The sequence below is a fragment of the Entelurus aequoreus genome, linkage group LG03, assembly GCF_033978785.1.
Source record: "Entelurus aequoreus isolate RoL-2023_Sb linkage group LG03, RoL_Eaeq_v1.1, whole genome shotgun sequence".
Lineage (NCBI taxonomy): Eukaryota > Metazoa > Chordata > Actinopteri > Syngnathiformes > Syngnathidae > Entelurus > Entelurus aequoreus.
Window position 1 is genome coordinate 84,741,136 of NC_084733.1, and position 16,878 is coordinate 84,758,013.

A 16,878-nucleotide genomic window follows, 5' to 3' on the forward strand; every position below is an offset into this window, starting at 1 on the left:
TCTCGTCTGAGCTTGATTTGGAAGCAGCGACCTAAAAATTATAGCAATTCACCTCTACAGTCTCCCTCTGCGAAGGAAACATTTTTACATTAATTTCAAACCGTAACTTAACTACTTCATCTGTATTCTGGCTCGGCGCTTGGTGAGGGCGGTCGCATTTGTTTCCCCCTCCAGTCTTCTCTGCTTGCTCTCTTTGTCTTGTCTTGTCTACACTTTTTGGAGTTCTTTCTCTGCACTGTCCTCCATGTATGTAAGCTCTCTAAAAATATCCTTCGAGCCGGATTTGAACCAGCGACCTAAGGATTTCAGCACTTTGTCACTACAGTCCTCCGCTCTACCAACTGAGCTATCGAAGGGATGAAAAGTTGTGAATGTATTGCAGGGTTCGAATGTAACCACGCCAACTGCTGCGACTGCCCTCGTCATTATTAATGTCTGAGCCGGATTTGGAACCAGCGACCTAAACATTATAGCAATTCACCTCTACAGTCTCCCTCTGCGAAGCAAACATTTTTACATGAATTTCAAACCGTAACTTAACTACTTTATCTGTGTTCTGGCTTGGCTCTTGGTGAGGGCGGTCGCATTTTTTCCCCTCCAGTCTTCTCCCTTTGTCTTGTCTTGTCTATACTTTTTGGAACTCTTTCTCTGCACTGTCCTCCATGTATGTAAGCTCTCTAAAAATGTCCTTCGAGCCGGATTTGAACCAGCGACCTAAGGATTTCAGCACTTTATCACTACAGTCCTCCGCTCTACCAACTGAGCTATCGAAGGGATGAAAGCCAGGAAACGTATTGCAGGGCTCGAATTTAACCACGCCAACTGCCGCGACCGCCCTCGCCATTATTAATGTTTTCTCGTCTGAGCCGGATTTGGAACCAGCGACCTAAAAATGATAGAAATTCACCTCTACAGTCTCCCTCTGCGAAGCAAACATTTTTACATTAATTTCAAACCGTAACTTAACTACTTTATCTGTATTCTAGGTTGGCTCTCTGTGAGGGTGGTCGCATTTCTACCAACTGAGCTATCGAAGGGATGAAAGGTACAGAACATATTGCAGGGTTCTGATGTAACCGCGCCTACTGCCGTGACCTCCCTCGTTATTATTAATGTTTTCTCCTCTGAGCCGGATTTGGAACCAACAACCTAAAAATTATACCAATTCACCTCCACAGTCTCCCTCTGCGAAGCAAACATTTTTACATCAATTTCAAACCGTAACTTAACTACTTTAACTGTATTCTAGGTTGGCTCTCTGTGTGGGTGGTCGCATTTTTACCCCTCCAGTCTTCTCCCTGCTTGCTCTCTTTGTCTTGTCTTGTCTATACTTTTTGGAGCTCTTTCTCTGAACTGTCCTCCATGTATGTAAGCTCTCCAAAAATGTCCTTCGAGCCGGATTTGAACCAGCGACCTAAGGATTTCAGCACTTTGTCACTACAGTCCTCCGCTCTACCAACTGAGCTATCGAAGGGATGAAAAGTTGTGAATGTATTGCAGGGTTCGAATGTAACCACGCCAACTGCTGCGACCGCCCTCGTCATTATTAATGTCTGAGCCGGATTTGGAACCAGCGACCTAAACATTGTAGCAATTCACCTCTACAGTCTCCCTCTGCGAAGCAAACATTTTTACATAAATTTCAAATCGTAACTTAACTACTTTATCTGTGTTCTGGCTTGGCTCTTGGTGAGGGCGGTCGCATTTTTTCCCCTCCAGTCTTCTCCCTGCTTGCTCCCTTTGTCTTGTCTTGTCTATACTTTTTGGAGCATGTATGTAAGCTCTCTAAAAATGTCCTTCGAGCCGGATTTGAACCAGCGACCTAAGGATTTCAGCACTTTGTCACTACAGTCCTCCGCTCTACCAACTGAGCTATCGAAGGGATGAAAGCCAGGAAACGTATGGCAGGGCTCGAATGTAACCACGCCAACTGCCGCGACCGCCCTCGTCATTATTAATGTTTTCTCGTCTGAGCTTGATTTGGAACCAGCGACCTAAAAATTATAGCAATTCACCTCTACAGTCTCCCTCTGCGAAACAAACATTTTTACACTAATTTCAAACCGTAACTTAACTACTTTATCTGTATTCTGGCTTGGCTCTTGGTCAGGGCGGTCGCATTTTTTCCCCTCCAGTCTTCTCCCTGCTTGCTCTCTTTGTCTTGTCTTGTCTATACTTTTTGGAGCCTCTTTCTCTGCACTGTCCTCCATGTATGTAAGCTCTCTAAAAGTGTCCTTCGAGCCGGATTTGAACCAGCGACCTAAGGATTTCAGCACTTTGTCACTACAGTCCTCCGCTCTACCAACTGAGCTATCGAAGGGATGAAAGGGACAGAACATATTGCAGGGTTCGGATGTAACCGCGCCTACTGCCGTGACCGCCCTCGTTATTATTAATGTTTTCTCCTTTGTCCCGGATTTGGAACCAGCAACCTAAAAATTATACCAATTCACCTCTACAGTCTCCCTCTGCGAAGCAAACATTTTTACATACATTTCAAACCGTAACTTAACTACTTTATCTGTATTCTGGCTTGGCTCTTGGTGAGGGCGGTCGCATTTTTCCCCCTCCAGTCTTCTCCCTTTGTCTTGTCTTGTCTATACTTTTTGGAACTCTTTCTCTGCACTGTCCTCCATGTATGTAAACTCTCTAAAAATGTCCTTCGAGCCAGATTTGAACCAGCGACCTAAGGATTTCAGCACTTCGTCACTACAGTCCTCCGCTCTACCAACTGAGCTATCGAAGGGATGAAAGCTAGGAAACGTATTGCAGGCCTCGAATTTAACCACGCCAACTGCCGCGACCGCCCTCGCCATTATTAATGTTTTCTCGTCTGAGCCGGATTTGGAACCAGCGACCTAAAAATTATAGCAATTCACCTCTACAGTCTCCCTCTGCGAAGCAAACATTTTTACATTAATTTCAATCGTAACTTAACTACTTCATCTGTTCTGTATTCTGGCTCGGCGCTTGGTCAGGGCGGTCGCATTTGTTTCCCCCTCCAGTCTTCTCCCTGCTTGCTCTCTTTGTCTTGTCTTGTCTATACTTTTTGGAGCCTCTTTCTCTGCACTGTCCTCCATGTATGGAAGCTCTCTAAAAGTGTCCTTCGAGCCGGATTTGAACCAGCGACCTAAGGATTTCAGCACTTTGTCACTACAGTCCTCCGCTCTACCAACTGAGCTATCGAAGGGATGAAAGGGACAGAACATATTGCAGGGTTCGGATGTAACCGCGCCTACTGCCGTGACCGCCCTCGTTATTATTAATGTTTTCTCCTCTGAGCCGGATTTGGAACCAGCAACCTAAAAATTATAGCAATTCACCTCTACAGTCTCCCTCTGCGAAGCAAACATTTTTACATAAATTTCAAACCGTAACTTAACTACTTTAACTGTATTCTAGGTTGGCTCTCTGTGTGGGCGGTCGCATTTTTACACCTCCAGTCTTCTCCCTGCTTGCTCTCTTTGTCTTGTCTTGTCTATACTTTTTGGAGCTCTTTCTCTGCACTGTCCTCCATGTATGTAAACTCTCTAAAAATGTCCTTCGAGCCGGATTTGAACCAGCGACCTAAGGATTTCAGCACTTTGTCACTACAGTCCTCCGCTCTACCAACTGAGCTATCGAAGGGATGAAAGCTAGGAAACATATTGCAGGGCTCGAATGTAACCACGCCAACTGCCGCGACCGCCCTCGTCATTATTAATGTTTTCTCGTCTGAGCTTGATTTGGAACCAGCGACCTAAAAATTATAGCAATTCACCTCTACAGTCTACCTCTGCGAAACAAACATTTTTACATTAATTTCAAACCGTAACTTAACTACTTTATCTGTATTCTGGCTTGGCTCTTGGTCAGGGCGGTCGCATTTTTTCCCCTCCAGTCTTCTCCCTGCTTGCTCTCTTTGTCTTGTCTTGTCTATACTTTTTGGAGCCTCTTTCTCTGCACTGTCCTCCATGTATGGAAGCTCTCTAAAAGTGTCCTTCGAGCCGGATTTGAACCAGCGACCTAAGGATTTCAGCACTTTGTCACTACAGTCCTCCGCTCTACCAACTGAGCTATCGAAGGGATGAAAGGGACAGAACATATTGCAGGGTTCGGATGTAACCGCGCCTACTGCCGTGACCGCCCTCGTTATTATTAATGTTTTCTCCTTTGTCCCGGATTTGGAACCAGCAACCTAAAAATTATACCAATTCACCTCTACAGTCTCCCTCTGCGAAGCAAACATTTTTACATACATTTCAAACCGTAACTTAACTACTTTATCTGTATTCTGGCTTGGCTCTTGGTGAGGGCGGTCGCATTTTTCCCCCTCCAGTCTTCTCCCTTTGTCTTGTCTTGTCTATACTTTTTGGAACTCTTTCTCTGCACTGTCCTCCATGTATGTAAACTCTCTAAAAATGTCCTTCGAGCCGGATTTGAACCAGCGACCTAAGGATTTCAGCACTTCGTCACTACAGTCCTCCGCTCTACCAACTGAGCTATCGAAGGGATGAAAGCTAGGAAACGTATTGCAGGCCTCGAATTTAACCACGCCAACTGCCGCTACCGCCCTCGCCATTATTAATGTTTTCTCGTCTGAGCCGGATTTGGAACCAGCGACCTAAAAATTATAGCAATTCACCTCTACAGTCTCCCTCTGCGAAGCAAACATTTTTACATTAATTTCAATCGTAACTTAACTACTTCATCTGTTCTGTATTCTGGCTCGGCGCTTGGTCAGGGCGGTCGCATTTGTTTCCCCCTCCAGTCTTCTCCCTGCTTGCTCTCTTTGTCTTGTCTTGTCTATACTTTTTGGAGCCTCTTTCTCTGCACTGTCCTTCATGTATGGAAGCTCTCTAAAAGTGTCCTTCGAGCCGGATTTGAACCAGCGACCTAAGGATTTCAGCACTTTGTCACTACAGTCCTCCGCTCTACCAACTGAGCTATCGAAGGGATGAAAGGGACAGAACATATTGCAGGGTTCGGATGTAACCGCGCCTACTGCCGTGACCGCCCTTGTTATTATTAATGTTTTCTCCTCTGAGCCGGATTTGGAACCAGCAACCTAAAAATTATAGCAATTCACCTCTACAGTCTCCCTCTGTGAAGCAAACATTTTTACATAAATTTCAAACTGTAACTTAACTACTTTAACTGTATTCTAGGTTGGCTCTCTGTGTGGGCGGTCGCATTTTTACACCTCCAGTCTTCTCCCTGCTTGCTCTCTTTGTCTTGTCTTGTCTATACTTTTTGGAGCTCTTTCTCTGCACTGTCCTCCATGTATGTAAACTCTCTAAAAATGTCCTTCGAGCCAGATTTGAACCAGCGACCTAAGGATTTCAGCACTTTGTCACTACAGTCCTCCGCTCTACCAACTGAGCTATCGAAGGGATGAAAGCTAGGAAACGTATTGCAGGGCTCGAATTTAACCACGCCAACTGCCGCGACCGCCCTCGTCATTATTAATGTTTTCTCGTCTGAGCCGGATTTGGAACCAGCGACCTAAAAATTATAGCAATTCACCTCTACAGTCTCCCTCTGCGAAGCAAACATTTTTACATTAATTTCAAACCGTAACTTAACTACTTCATCTGTATTCTGGCTCGGCGCTTGGTGAGGGCGGTCGCATTTGTTTCCCCCTCCAGTCTTCTCCCTGCTTGCTCTCTTTGTCTTGTCTTGTCTACACTTTTTGGAACTCTTTCTCTGCACTGTCCTCCATGTATATAAGCTCTCTAAAAATATCCTTCGAGCCGGATTTGAACCAGCGACCTAAGGATTTCAGCACTTTGTCACTACAGTCCTCCGCTCTACCAACTGAGCTATCGAACGGATGAAAAGTTGTGAATGTATTGCAGGGTTCGAATGTAACCACGCCAACTGCTGCGACCGCCCTCGTCATTATTAATGTCTGAGCCGGATTTGGAACCAGCGACCTAAACATTATAGCAATTCACCTCTACAGTCTCCCTCTGCGAAGCAAACATTTTTACATAAATTTCAAACCGTAACTTAACTACTTTATCTGTGTTCTGGCTTGGCTCTTGGTGAGGGCGGTCGCATTTTTTCCCCTCCAGTGTTCTCCCTTTGTCTTGTCTTGACCGCCCTCGTCATTATTAATGTTTTCTCCTCCGAGCCGGATTTGGAACCAGCGACCTAAAAATTTCAGCAATTCACCTCCACAGTCTCCCTCTGCTAAGCAAACATTTTTACATTAATTTCAAACCGTAACTTAAAGGCCTACTGAAAGCCACTACTACCGACCACGCAGTCTGATAGTTTATATATCAATGATGAAATCTTAACATTATAACACATGCCAATACGGCCGGGTTAACTTATAAAGTGACATTTTAAATTTGCCGCTAAACTTCCGGTTCAAAACGCCTCTGAGGATGACGTATGCGCGTGACGTAGACCGGCGAACACGGGTATGCCTTCCACATTGAAGCCGATACGAAAAAGCTCTGTTTTCATTTCATAATTCCACAGTATTCTGGACATCTGTGTTCGTGAATCTGTTTCAATCATGTTCATTGCATTATGGAGAAGGAAGCCGAGCAAGCAAAGAAGAAAGTTGTCGGTGCGAAATGGACGTATTTTTCGAACGTAGTCAGCCACAACAGTACACAGCCGGCGCTTCTTTGTTTACATTCCCGAAAGATGCAGTCAAGATGGAAGAACTCGGATAACAGAGACTCTAACCAGGAGGACTTTTGACTTGGGTACACAGACGCCTGTAGAGAACTGGGACAACACAGACTCTTACCAGGATTACTTTGATTTGGATGACAAAGACGCAGACGTGCTACTGTGAGTATGCAGCTTTGGCTTTTTTTTGCGTATGTACGTAAATTTTTTAAAATATATAAGCTTTATGAACCTTGGGTTAGGTGAACGGTCTTTTGGGCTGAGTGATTGTGTGTGTTGATCAGGTGTTTGAATTGTATTGGCGTATTCTATGGAGCTAGGAGCTAGCAGAGGAGCTAGGAGCTAGCATAACACGTACCGTACCGTACGTGCGCGTCACGTACGTAACTTTTTTAAAATATATAAGCTTTATGAACCTTGGGTTAGGTGAACGGTCTTTTGGGCTGAGTGATTGTGTGTGTTGATCAGGTGTTTGAATTGTATTGGCGTGTTCTATGGAGCTAGGAGCTAGCAGAGGAGCTAGGAGCTAGCATAACACGTACCATACCGTACGTGCGCGTCACGTACGTAGAACCTTGGGTTAGGTGAACGGTCTTTTGGGCTGAGTGATTGTGTGTGTTGATCAGGTGTTTGAATTGTATTGGCGTGTTCTATGGAGCTAGGAGCTAGCAGAGGAGCTAGGAGCTAGCATAACAAACACACAGGTGTTATTATGCAGGATTAATTTGTGGCATATTAAATATAAGCCTGGTTGTGTTGTGGCTAATAGAGTATATATATGTCTTGTGTTTATTTACTGTTGTAGTCATTCCCAGCTGAATATCAGGTACCGTGAGTATGCAGCGTTGGCTGCTAAACATTCGATAACTTGACCGTATGTGCGCGTCACGTACGTAACTTTTTAAAAATATATAAGCTTTAGGAACTTTGGGTTAGGTAAACGGTCTTTTGGGCTGAGTGATTGTGTGTGTTGATCAGGTGTTTGAATTGTATTGGCGTGTTCTATGGAGCTAGGAGCTAGCAGAGGAGCTAGGAGCTAGCATAACAAACACGCAGGTGTTTTTATGCAGGATTAATTTGTGGCATATTAAATATAAGCCTGGTTGTGTTGTGGCTAATAGAGTATATATATATGTCTTGTGTTTATTTACTGTTGTAGTCATTCCCAGCTGAATATCAGGTCACCCCCGGCTCTCACAGCATCTTCCCTATCTGAATAGCTTCAACTCCCCACTAGTCCTTCACTTGCACTTTACTCATCCACAAATCTTTCATCCTCGCTCAAATTAATGGGGAAATTGTCGCTTTCTCGGTCCGAATCTCTCTCACTTCATGCGGCCATCATTGTAAACAATAGGGAACTTTGCGTATATGTTCAACTGACTACGTCACGCTACTTCCGGGAGGTGCAAGCCTTTTTTTTATCAGATACCAAAAGTTGCAATCTTTATCGTCGTTGTTCTATACTAAATCCTTTCAGCAAAAATATGGCAATATCGCGAAATGATCAAGTATGACACATAGAATAGATCTGCTATCCCCGTTTAAATAAAAAAAATTCATTTCAGTAGGCCTTTAACTACTTTATCTGTATTCTGGCTCGGCTCTTGGTGAGGGCGGTCACATTTTTTCCCCTCCAGTCTTCTCCCTTTGTCTTGTCTTGTCTATACTTTTTGGAGCATGTATGTAAGCTCTCTAAAAACTTCCTTCGAGCCGGATTTGAACCAGCGACCTAAGGATTTCAGCACTTTGTCACTACAGTCCTCCGCTCTACCAACTGAGCTATCGAAGGGATGAAAGCTAGGAAACGTATTGCAGGCCTCGAATTTAACCACGCCAACTGCCGCGACCGCCCTCGTCATTATTAATGTTTTCTCGTCTGAGCTTGATTTGGAACCAGCGACCTAAAAATTATAGCAATTCACCTCTACAGTCTCCCTCTGCGAAACAAACATTTTTACATTAATTTCAAACCGTAACTAAACTACTTTATCTGTATTCTGGCTTGGCTCTTGGTGAGGGCGGTCGCATTTTTTCCCCTCCAGTCTTCTCCCTGCCTTGTCTTGTCTATACTTTTTGGAGCCTCTTTCTCTGCACTGTCCTCCATGTATGTAAGCTCTCTAAAAATGTCCTCCAAGCCGGATTTGAACCGGCGACCTAAGGATTTCAGCACTTTGTCACTACAGTCCTCCGCTCTACCAAGTGAGCTATCGAAGGGATGAAAGGTACAGAAAGTATTGCAGTGTTCGAATTTATGCAATTCACCTCTACGGTCTCCCTCTGCGAAGCAAACATTTTTACATACATTTTAAACCGTAACTTACCTACTTTATCTGTATTCTGGCTTGGCTCTTGGTGAGGGTGGTCGCATTTTTACCCCTCCAGTCTTCTCCCTGCTTGCTCTCTTTGTCTTGTCTTTTCTTTTTGGAGCCTCTTTCTCTGCACTCTCCTCCATGTATGTAAGCTTTCTAAAAATGTCCTTCGAGCCGGATTTGAACCAGTGACCTAAGGATTTTAGCACTTTGTCACTACAGTCTTCCACGCTACCAACTGAGCTATCGAAGGGATGAAAGCTAGGAAACGTATTGCAGGACTCAAATTTAACCACGGCAACCGCGGAAAATGCCGCGACCGCCCTCGTCATTTGCCGTCATGCCCTAAAAACTTGACCAACATTTGCGGCAAGAACATGTCGTGACCGCCCTTGACTTTTTACTTGCTAATGGACGAGGGATGTAACGGTAAACGGTATAATGATAATTTGCGATAAAATTCCAGACAATTAGTAACACTGTCTATTTTTTCAATTACCGAAAACCCGTCATTTCTTAATGCACATTAGGAAATAGGAAGTCAGGCGCATGCGCACTAGCGTCGTTTGGCTTGATAATCATGGCGGACTAAGGACACGGACTTTGCTCCGGAGATTTTCCCTCGGAGTAAACGGAGCCAAGCGCTGGGTTTAACGTCATTTTTCCACGCTTCCCGTCGTGCGTTTAAGAGGTGTTGCTTTTATTTTCTCACTACAGCATCCATCAGCTGCTGTGACAGAGTTAATGAGGTGAGGAAACATGCAGCAGGCGATGTGAGGTGAATGTTTTCACAACTTGTTTATAAAGTCTTTACTTTGTTTACTGGGATGTTCACTCCTCCTTTATTTAACTGCAAACTGTATCAGTGTTCCAATAACATCAATACTAGCTAAACTGTTTTGTCGTCTCATCGAATTGAACGCAGGCTGTGAAGATGGTGTATTCCATTTGAGAGGTGTCACTCCTCTTTTATTTTGTTGGCCAAACTGTTGTTTTATTTTGAAATCAAAAAGTAAACACCATGGGGTTTTTTTTACATTACTTGTGTTTTTTTCATGTCACAAAGGTATTAGTTCAAAAACCATTAATGTGACATGGCATTTTGTTAATGTGTTATTGTGTGTAGTTAAGTCCTATACAACATATTTCTGCTCAAACTCTTAATAGATCTGTCCCGATACAACATCTACATGTACATATAAATGTACATAACTTAAATAAATAATTTAAAAAAAAACCTCCCTCTATCAATATGTAAAAATAGAGATAAAGGCATCATGTAATGACAAAAAGCTGACAAGTGGATATTATTGAAGCATAAAACTAATATTTGTTTTAAGATATATGGATAACGTTTATCTATAGTCTTTTTATTAGACGTTACAAATGACATGATGGTATTACGTTTACACCCCAACACTGCTTTACCTAACAATCAGTAATCACGATTTCAATATTGATAACAATTATCTTAATTATTTATTTGGCCATAATTGGCAGCCCTAGATCTCATACATGAACACTATTTTTATCTATATGGACAAAAAGTGCAGTTACGTCTTATGGCCATCAGGTGCCATCTTTCAACATTGTTTTTAGATATACTGTATATATAAATATGAGCCCTCCTTTAAGGCAACACTTGCCTTGACCTTACAAAGTTAAAATTGGAGGCCTGGTATTGGCAAGGGGGCTGGGCTGTGGGATGGGTCATTAGACTCATTTGATGTGCTTTGGGGGAAGTGAGTGTAGTGGTGGGGGGTTGGGTATTCACCGCGAAACCTTTGAAAAAACTGCCGTGCTAAAGGTGACTAAAAAGTAACCATATTTAATGTTTGCTCACCATCTGAGCCTCTAGTTCACGTGGTTACGACCCGGCAAACGTCCTAAGACTGGTTGGATAAACGTTAAGGGAAATACAATGGAATGTGACAATAATGTGTTCTAGGTGTGTCCTTATAGACCTGCTCCATGTGAAAATTCTCTAAACATTTCCTTTGAGCTGGATTTGAAGCAGCGACCTTTGGATTTCAACACTTTGTGTCAACAGTCTTCTACACGACCAACTGAGCTGTCGGAGGAGTGCGGGGGCTGGGCCGTGGAACGTGTCTGCAGAGCTGATCGGGTTTCACAACCCTTCGATAGCTCAGTTGGTAGAGCGGAGGACTGTAGAGGCTGAATGCTGAAATCCTTAGGTCGCTGGTTCAAATCCGGCTCGAAGGACATTTTAGAGAATGACGGTTCCCTTGAAGGAGCCCCTCTTTTATTATGCCAACGGAACAGCTGCACACATTCCTTTGTGCTTCCGGAGGGATTGGATAACAACCAGCTGGCGAGCTCACAGAAAGAAAAAAAACATTCTTATCATCTGCCAAGTCCGAGAATTTAAAGAATTGCTGTCTTTCAAAGTGATGCTAGCCACCGGTTCTATTTCGGAGACAAACATAAGGAATTGTTCGTAACAAATTATTTAGAATAATGTCTCTTTATTTACACGAGTCCTAGAGTTTAAACTATCAGTGTGTTAGAATAATTATGTATAAATTATCACACAAATCTTATGCTTAAAGGCCTACTGAAATGAATTTTTTTTATTTAAACGGGGATAGCAGATCTATTCTATGTGTCATACTTGATCATTTCGCGATATTGCCATATTTTTGCTGAAAGGATTTAGTATAGAACAACGACGATAAAGATTGCAACTTTTGGTATCTGATAAAAAAAAAGGCTTGCCCCTACCGGAAGTAGTGTGACGTAGTCAGTTGAACATATACGCAAAGTTCCCTATTGTTTACAATGATGGCCGCATGAAGTGAGAGAGATTCGGACCGAGAAAGCGACAATTTCCCCATTAATTTGAGCGAGGATGAAAGATTTGTGGATGAGTAAAGTGCAAGTGAAGGACTAGTGGGGAGTTGAAGCTATTCAGATAGGGAAGATGCTGTGAGAGCCGGGGGTGACCTGATATTCAGCTGGGAATGACTACAACAGTAAATAAACACAAGACATATATATACTCTATTAGCCACAACACAACCAGGCTTATATTTAATATGCCACAAATTAATCCTGCATAAAAACACCTACGTGTTTGTTATGCTAGCTCCTCTGCTAGCTCCTAGCTCCATAGAACACGCCAATACAATTCAAACACCTGATCAACACACACAATCACTCAGCCCAAAAGACCGTTCACCTAACCCAAGGTTCATAAAGCTTATATATTTTTAAAAAGTTACGTACGTGACGCGCACATACGGTCAAGCTATCAAATGTTTAGCAGCCAAGGCTGCATACTCACGGTACCTGATATTCAGCTGGGAATGACTACAACAGTAAATAAACACAAGACATATATATACTCTATTAGCCACAACACAACCAGGCTTATATTTAATATGCCACAAATTAATCCTGCATAAAAACACCTGCGTGTTTGTTATGCTAGCTCCTAGCTCCTATGCTAGCTCCTAGCTCCATAGAACACGCCAATACAATTCAAACACCTGATCAACACACACAATCACTCAGCCCAAAAGACCGTTCACCTAACCCAAGGTTCATAAAGCTCATATATTTTTAAAAAGTTACGTACGTGACGCGCACATACGGTCAAGCTATCAAATGTTTAGCAGCCAAGGCTGCATACTCACGGTACCTGATATTCAGCTGGGAATGACTAAAACAGTAAATAAACACAAGACATATATTTACTCTATTAGCCACAACACAACCAGGCTTATATTTAATATGACACAAATTAATCCTGCATAAAAACACCTACGTCTTTGTTATGCTAACTCCTAGCTCCTATGCTAGCTCCTAGCTCCATAGAACACGCCAATACAATTCAAACACCTGATCAACACACACAATCACTCAGCCCAAAAGACCGTTCACCTAACCCAAGGTTCATAAAGCTTATATATTTTAAAAAAGTTACGTACATACGCAAAAAAAAGTTGCGCACATACGGTCAAGCGATCAAATGTTTAGAAGCCAAAGCTGCATACTCACAGTAGCACGTCTGCGTCTTTGTCATCCAAATCAAAGTAATCCTGGTAAGAGTCTGTGTTGTCCCAGTTCTCTACAGGCGTCTGTGTATCGAAGTCAAAAGTCCTCCTGGTTAGAGTCTCTGTTATCCGAGTTCTTCCATCTTGACTGCATCTTTCGGGAATGTAAACAAAGAAGCGCCGGCTGTGTACTGTTGTTGCTGACTACGTTCGAAAAATACGTCCATTTCGCACCGACAACTTTCTTCTTTGCTTGCTCAGCTTCTTTCTCCATAATGCAATGAACATGATTGCAACAGATTCACGAACACAGATGTCCAGAATACTGTGGAATTATGAAATGAAAACAGAGCTTTTTCGTATTGGCTTCAATGTGGAAGGCATACCCGTGTTCGCCGGTCTACGTTACGCGCATACGTCATCCTCAGAGGCGTTTCGAACCGGAAGTTTAGCGGCAAATTTAAAATGTCACTTTATAAGTTAACCCGGCCATATTGGCATGTGTTATAATGTTAAGATTTCATCATTGATATATAAACTATCAGACTGCGTGGTCTGTAGTAGTGGGTTTCAGTAGGCCTTTAAGGGCAGTTGCTATAGTTATTATCAATTGTTGTAAATACTGTATAGAGTAGGCTAACCCATGTGGTTCCTGTGGATGTGAACACAAGTTGTAATTACTGTAGTGACTAAATAACATAGTGACTGAAACAGACAAGGTAATGCGTAAATAATGTAAATAACTAGATGAACCATCTGTGGCTGTGAAGTGAACACTACTAAGGTTGTAAATACTGTATAGAGTAGGCTAACCCATGTGGTTCCTGTGGATGTGAACACAAGTTGTAATTACTGTAGTGACTAAATAACATAGTGACTGAAACAGACAAAGTAATGCGTAAATAATGTAAATAACTAGATGAACCATCTGTGGCTGTGAAGTGAACACTACTAAGGTTGTAAATACTGTATAGAGTAGGCTAACCCATGTGGTTCCTGTGGATGTGGACACAAGTTGTAATTACTGTAGTGACTAAATAACATAGTGACTGAAACAGACAAAGTAATGCGTAAATAATGTAAATAACTAGATGAACCATCTGTGGCTGTGAAGTGAACACTACTAAGGTTGTAAATACTGTATAGAGTAGGCTAACCCATGTGGTTCCTGTGGATATGAACACAAGTTGTCATTACTGTAGTGACTAAATAACATAGTGACTGAAACAGACAAAGTAATGTGCAAATAATGTACATAACTAGATGAACCATCTGTGGCTGTGAAGTGAACACTAGTAAGGTTGTAAATACTGTATAGAGTAGGCTAACCCATGTGGTTCCTGTGGATGTGAACACAAGTTGTCATTACTGTAGTGACTAAATAACATAGTGACTGAAACAGACCTAGTGATTCATTCGGATGAATGGGGTATGTATTTATGTGAACTCTGTTGATCATTTTTCAATTTTTTGAACACTAAAACATCTTTAAATGGTGCTTTTTTATTGGCAATTTTTTGCATATTCAATTGCTGAAAAACCAGGAGCTTTGGGGCTTATTTTCAGTGTTTTTCATCAAGTTCAAATCACATGCCTGTTAGAGGGAGCAAGGAAGCGGCCCCTAAACCCCCGGTTTATTTTCAGTCTTTTTCATTAAGTTCAAATCACATGCCTGCATCTGAAAAAGTCGCTAAATTTGCAGCTCGTCTTTTTTTTTGACAAAACAAAAGTAGTGAAGGGGAGTTGGAAAGTCACCAGATTTAGCAAGAAAGTTGCCAAGTTGGCAACACGGCATCTCCAAGGTTGGATGGCAGCTGGCTTATAGTTGCCACAATAGCGTACGACACACCACAAAAAGATGCATTCAGTCTTGGGTTGAATTAAGCTATGAAAATAAATGCCAGAAAAATGATTGGCTCTGGGCCATTTACAGTTTGTAATGGTCACTCCCAGAAGGTAAAAAGTCGGAGACCCCTGTCTAGGACCAATTCACAGCTTTTATCAGTCAAAATGTTCTCCATGGCTCCATCAGATTTTGACAACGGGAGGCGGCGTGTACGAGAGAAAACCTGCGATGCGATTGGGCAGACCCAACTTCGAGAAAACACCCAGCGCCCGTACGCCTAAGATCCTCCTCAAAACCACCCGGCTGATCTGCTGGAGACTGAGGGGTGTGTCTGCAGAAGACAAAACAACCAACATCTTTACATGGCACATCTAATGAACTCATATGTATCATAGTTTGTATCTTGACATGCTTTTTTTTTTTTGGTGAATTCCTGGTTCCTTTTTTCTCTGTGTTTCAGACAACTTAAAAGGGGAACTGCACTTTTTATTGGAATTTTGCATATCATTCACAATCATTATGAAAGACATGACGACAGATGGGTATTTTTTAATGCATTCTAACTTGTAAATAAATGTAAAAAAAAGTCAGCTTACAGAAGAGCCAATGGGAGGTCCTCTATTTCGCCCATAAAATCAAATAAATTACCATTCAAAAAGCGCCAACAATACTCCATTTATATTTGGTGACTTGAATATTAACAAGTACCGTAATTTCCGGACTATAAGCCGCACCTGACTATAAGCCGCACCAGCTAAATTTAGGGGAAAATACAGATTGCTCCATACATAAGCCGCACCCGACTATAAGCCGCAGGGTTTTGATGTGTAATTACCGTAGTATATAGGGGTTCCTGCTACCACGGAGGGGATTGTCGGGACAGAGATGACTGTTTGGGAACGCAAAGCGTCCCATTTATTAACAATAAATCTTTCAATCATTCAATCAAACTTTCACATCTTTGACATGGCGAACAGCATTCATGCAGAGTACAAATAATACAACGGTGCAAAGTAATACAAAGTGCTCGCCTGTACGTTATCAAAATAACCAGCCTACCGGTATATGAAAAGTCAGTCTTTAATCATTGTTTCATCGTCTTCCTCCTGTGTACTAAAACCACCAAAATCCTCTTCGTCGGTGTCGGAGAAGAACAGGCCGTATATAAGCCGCACCGTTGTATAAGCCGCAGGGACCAGAACGAGGGGAAAAAGTAGCGGCTTATAGTCCGGAAATTACGGTATTAGTGATATTGTTATTATAAGCTCTAACGCACACAAATTATTTATAGCGGCACTGCGATCACTTCCTGTGTGCCTATGTTTACATAATCGAGTGGTCTGCTGCTTCCTCGCTTCCCTGCTCCCTGTAAGTTTATTGTAGATCATAAATCATGCATCTCACGTGGACAGAAGAAGTCTGAGTAGGTATTCCGACAAGTTGGGACATTTTGACAGCCTTTTAGGACCCGTAAATGGCCAGATTGACACGAAAAAAACGCTTGCCCCCCACACCCCAACCTGTTTTTTTCGTGAGGCTTGAGTCATTCTTCATCTAAATAGGACTATGTGAACATCCTAGCAGTCTGTATCCTAATGACAGCAGACATTGTACAGTGTGTGATGTTTTATTTAGTTTGTTGGCTTTCATAAAGTCTGCAGTGAGTAATAAACGTGGTGATGCGTTTTTGCTAATTAATGCGCCGGGTATGTTTAAAATGATCAAAATACGCAAATATTAAATGTTATTATAAGTGTTACTAAATTACATATATACTTACATCATGTATATAAAACCTCAATGTTTTTTAAGGGCTTTAAAGGCGGACATGCGCGGCTCCTACACGCTCCCTTGTAACCAAACTTTTGATTGCATTTATTTCATATTTAGAATGCAAAAATATATATATATCGATTGTCATGTCTCTCATAATGATTGTGAACGATTTCCAAAAGCAGAGCAGGTTTGGAAGGTTTATGTCTAGGAACCTTAAAAATAAGGTATTTAGTATGTTGAAGCCCGAAATAAAGTGCTGTAGTTTGGATCATTTTAGCGTGTTGAAGTGAAGAATATC

General features: G+C 42.2%; 1 protein-coding gene and 16 non-coding genes across 20 annotated transcripts in view; 1 reads left to right on the forward strand and 16 right to left on the reverse strand.

Moving 5' to 3' along the window:
- Window positions 1–268: 268 nt before the first annotated feature.
- On the reverse strand, window positions 269–356 carry trnay-gua (transfer RNA tyrosine (anticodon GUA)). Its single transcript is given in 2 exon segments — window positions 269–304; window positions 320–356. It is a non-coding gene; the product is annotated as a tRNA-Tyr (tRNA).
- A 330-nt stretch (window positions 357–686) lies between these two features.
- trnay-gua (transfer RNA tyrosine (anticodon GUA)) lies at window positions 687–774 on the reverse strand. Its single transcript is given in 2 exon segments — window positions 687–722; window positions 738–774. It is a non-coding gene; the product is annotated as a tRNA-Tyr (tRNA).
- Window positions 775–1,386: 612 nt separating this feature from the next.
- trnay-gua (transfer RNA tyrosine (anticodon GUA)) lies at window positions 1,387–1,474 on the reverse strand. Its single transcript is given in 2 exon segments — window positions 1,387–1,422; window positions 1,438–1,474. It is a non-coding gene; the product is annotated as a tRNA-Tyr (tRNA).
- Window positions 1,475–1,794: 320 nt separating this feature from the next.
- trnay-gua (transfer RNA tyrosine (anticodon GUA)) lies at window positions 1,795–1,882 on the reverse strand. Its single transcript is given in 2 exon segments — window positions 1,795–1,830; window positions 1,846–1,882. It is a non-coding gene; the product is annotated as a tRNA-Tyr (tRNA).
- Window positions 1,883–2,232: 350 nt separating this feature from the next.
- Window positions 2,233–2,320, reverse strand: trnay-gua (transfer RNA tyrosine (anticodon GUA)). Its single transcript is given in 2 exon segments — window positions 2,233–2,268; window positions 2,284–2,320. It is a non-coding gene; the product is annotated as a tRNA-Tyr (tRNA).
- A 338-nt stretch (window positions 2,321–2,658) lies between these two features.
- On the reverse strand, window positions 2,659–2,746 carry trnay-gua (transfer RNA tyrosine (anticodon GUA)). Its single transcript is given in 2 exon segments — window positions 2,659–2,694; window positions 2,710–2,746. It is a non-coding gene; the product is annotated as a tRNA-Tyr (tRNA).
- A 356-nt stretch (window positions 2,747–3,102) lies between these two features.
- trnay-gua (transfer RNA tyrosine (anticodon GUA)) lies at window positions 3,103–3,190 on the reverse strand. The gene is given in 2 exon segments: window positions 3,103–3,138; window positions 3,154–3,190. It is a non-coding gene; the product is annotated as a tRNA-Tyr (tRNA).
- Window positions 3,191–3,539: 349 nt separating this feature from the next.
- On the reverse strand, window positions 3,540–3,627 carry trnay-gua (transfer RNA tyrosine (anticodon GUA)). Its single transcript is given in 2 exon segments — window positions 3,540–3,575; window positions 3,591–3,627. It is a non-coding gene; the product is annotated as a tRNA-Tyr (tRNA).
- Window positions 3,628–3,977: 350 nt separating this feature from the next.
- trnay-gua (transfer RNA tyrosine (anticodon GUA)) lies at window positions 3,978–4,065 on the reverse strand. Its single transcript is given in 2 exon segments — window positions 3,978–4,013; window positions 4,029–4,065. It is a non-coding gene; the product is annotated as a tRNA-Tyr (tRNA).
- Window positions 4,066–4,403: 338 nt separating this feature from the next.
- trnay-gua (transfer RNA tyrosine (anticodon GUA)) lies at window positions 4,404–4,491 on the reverse strand. Its single transcript is given in 2 exon segments — window positions 4,404–4,439; window positions 4,455–4,491. It is a non-coding gene; the product is annotated as a tRNA-Tyr (tRNA).
- A 356-nt stretch (window positions 4,492–4,847) lies between these two features.
- On the reverse strand, window positions 4,848–4,935 carry trnay-gua (transfer RNA tyrosine (anticodon GUA)). Its single transcript is given in 2 exon segments — window positions 4,848–4,883; window positions 4,899–4,935. It is a non-coding gene; the product is annotated as a tRNA-Tyr (tRNA).
- Window positions 4,936–5,284: 349 nt separating this feature from the next.
- Window positions 5,285–5,372, reverse strand: trnay-gua (transfer RNA tyrosine (anticodon GUA)). Its single transcript is given in 2 exon segments — window positions 5,285–5,320; window positions 5,336–5,372. It is a non-coding gene; the product is annotated as a tRNA-Tyr (tRNA).
- A 351-nt stretch (window positions 5,373–5,723) lies between these two features.
- trnay-gua (transfer RNA tyrosine (anticodon GUA)) lies at window positions 5,724–5,811 on the reverse strand. Its single transcript is given in 2 exon segments — window positions 5,724–5,759; window positions 5,775–5,811. It is a non-coding gene; the product is annotated as a tRNA-Tyr (tRNA).
- A 2,523-nt stretch (window positions 5,812–8,334) lies between these two features.
- Window positions 8,335–8,422, reverse strand: trnay-gua (transfer RNA tyrosine (anticodon GUA)). The gene is given in 2 exon segments: window positions 8,335–8,370; window positions 8,386–8,422. It is a non-coding gene; the product is annotated as a tRNA-Tyr (tRNA).
- Window positions 8,423–8,759: 337 nt separating this feature from the next.
- On the reverse strand, window positions 8,760–8,847 carry trnay-gua (transfer RNA tyrosine (anticodon GUA)). Its single transcript is given in 2 exon segments — window positions 8,760–8,795; window positions 8,811–8,847. It is a non-coding gene; the product is annotated as a tRNA-Tyr (tRNA).
- Window positions 8,848–11,077: 2,230 nt separating this feature from the next.
- Window positions 11,078–11,165, forward strand: trnay-gua (transfer RNA tyrosine (anticodon GUA)). Its single transcript is given in 2 exon segments — window positions 11,078–11,114; window positions 11,130–11,165. It is a non-coding gene; the product is annotated as a tRNA-Tyr (tRNA).
- A 3,266-nt stretch (window positions 11,166–14,431) lies between these two features.
- The window catches only part of asb13b (ankyrin repeat and SOCS box containing 13b), a 44,125-nt gene continuing 41,678 nt past the window's right edge, over window positions 14,432–16,878 (reverse strand). For 3 of the 4 annotated variants that reach the window (XM_062043040.1, XM_062043039.1, XM_062043036.1), the window contains exon 6: window positions 14,433–15,135. In XM_062043040.1, coding sequence (XP_061899024.1) covers window positions 14,987–15,135 — 149 coding nt within the window. In that variant the 3' untranslated portion in view covers window positions 14,433–14,986. Of the gene's footprint in view, window positions 15,136–16,878 lie in introns of all 4 variants that reach the window. The other variant, XM_062043038.1, reaches the window with a different exon arrangement.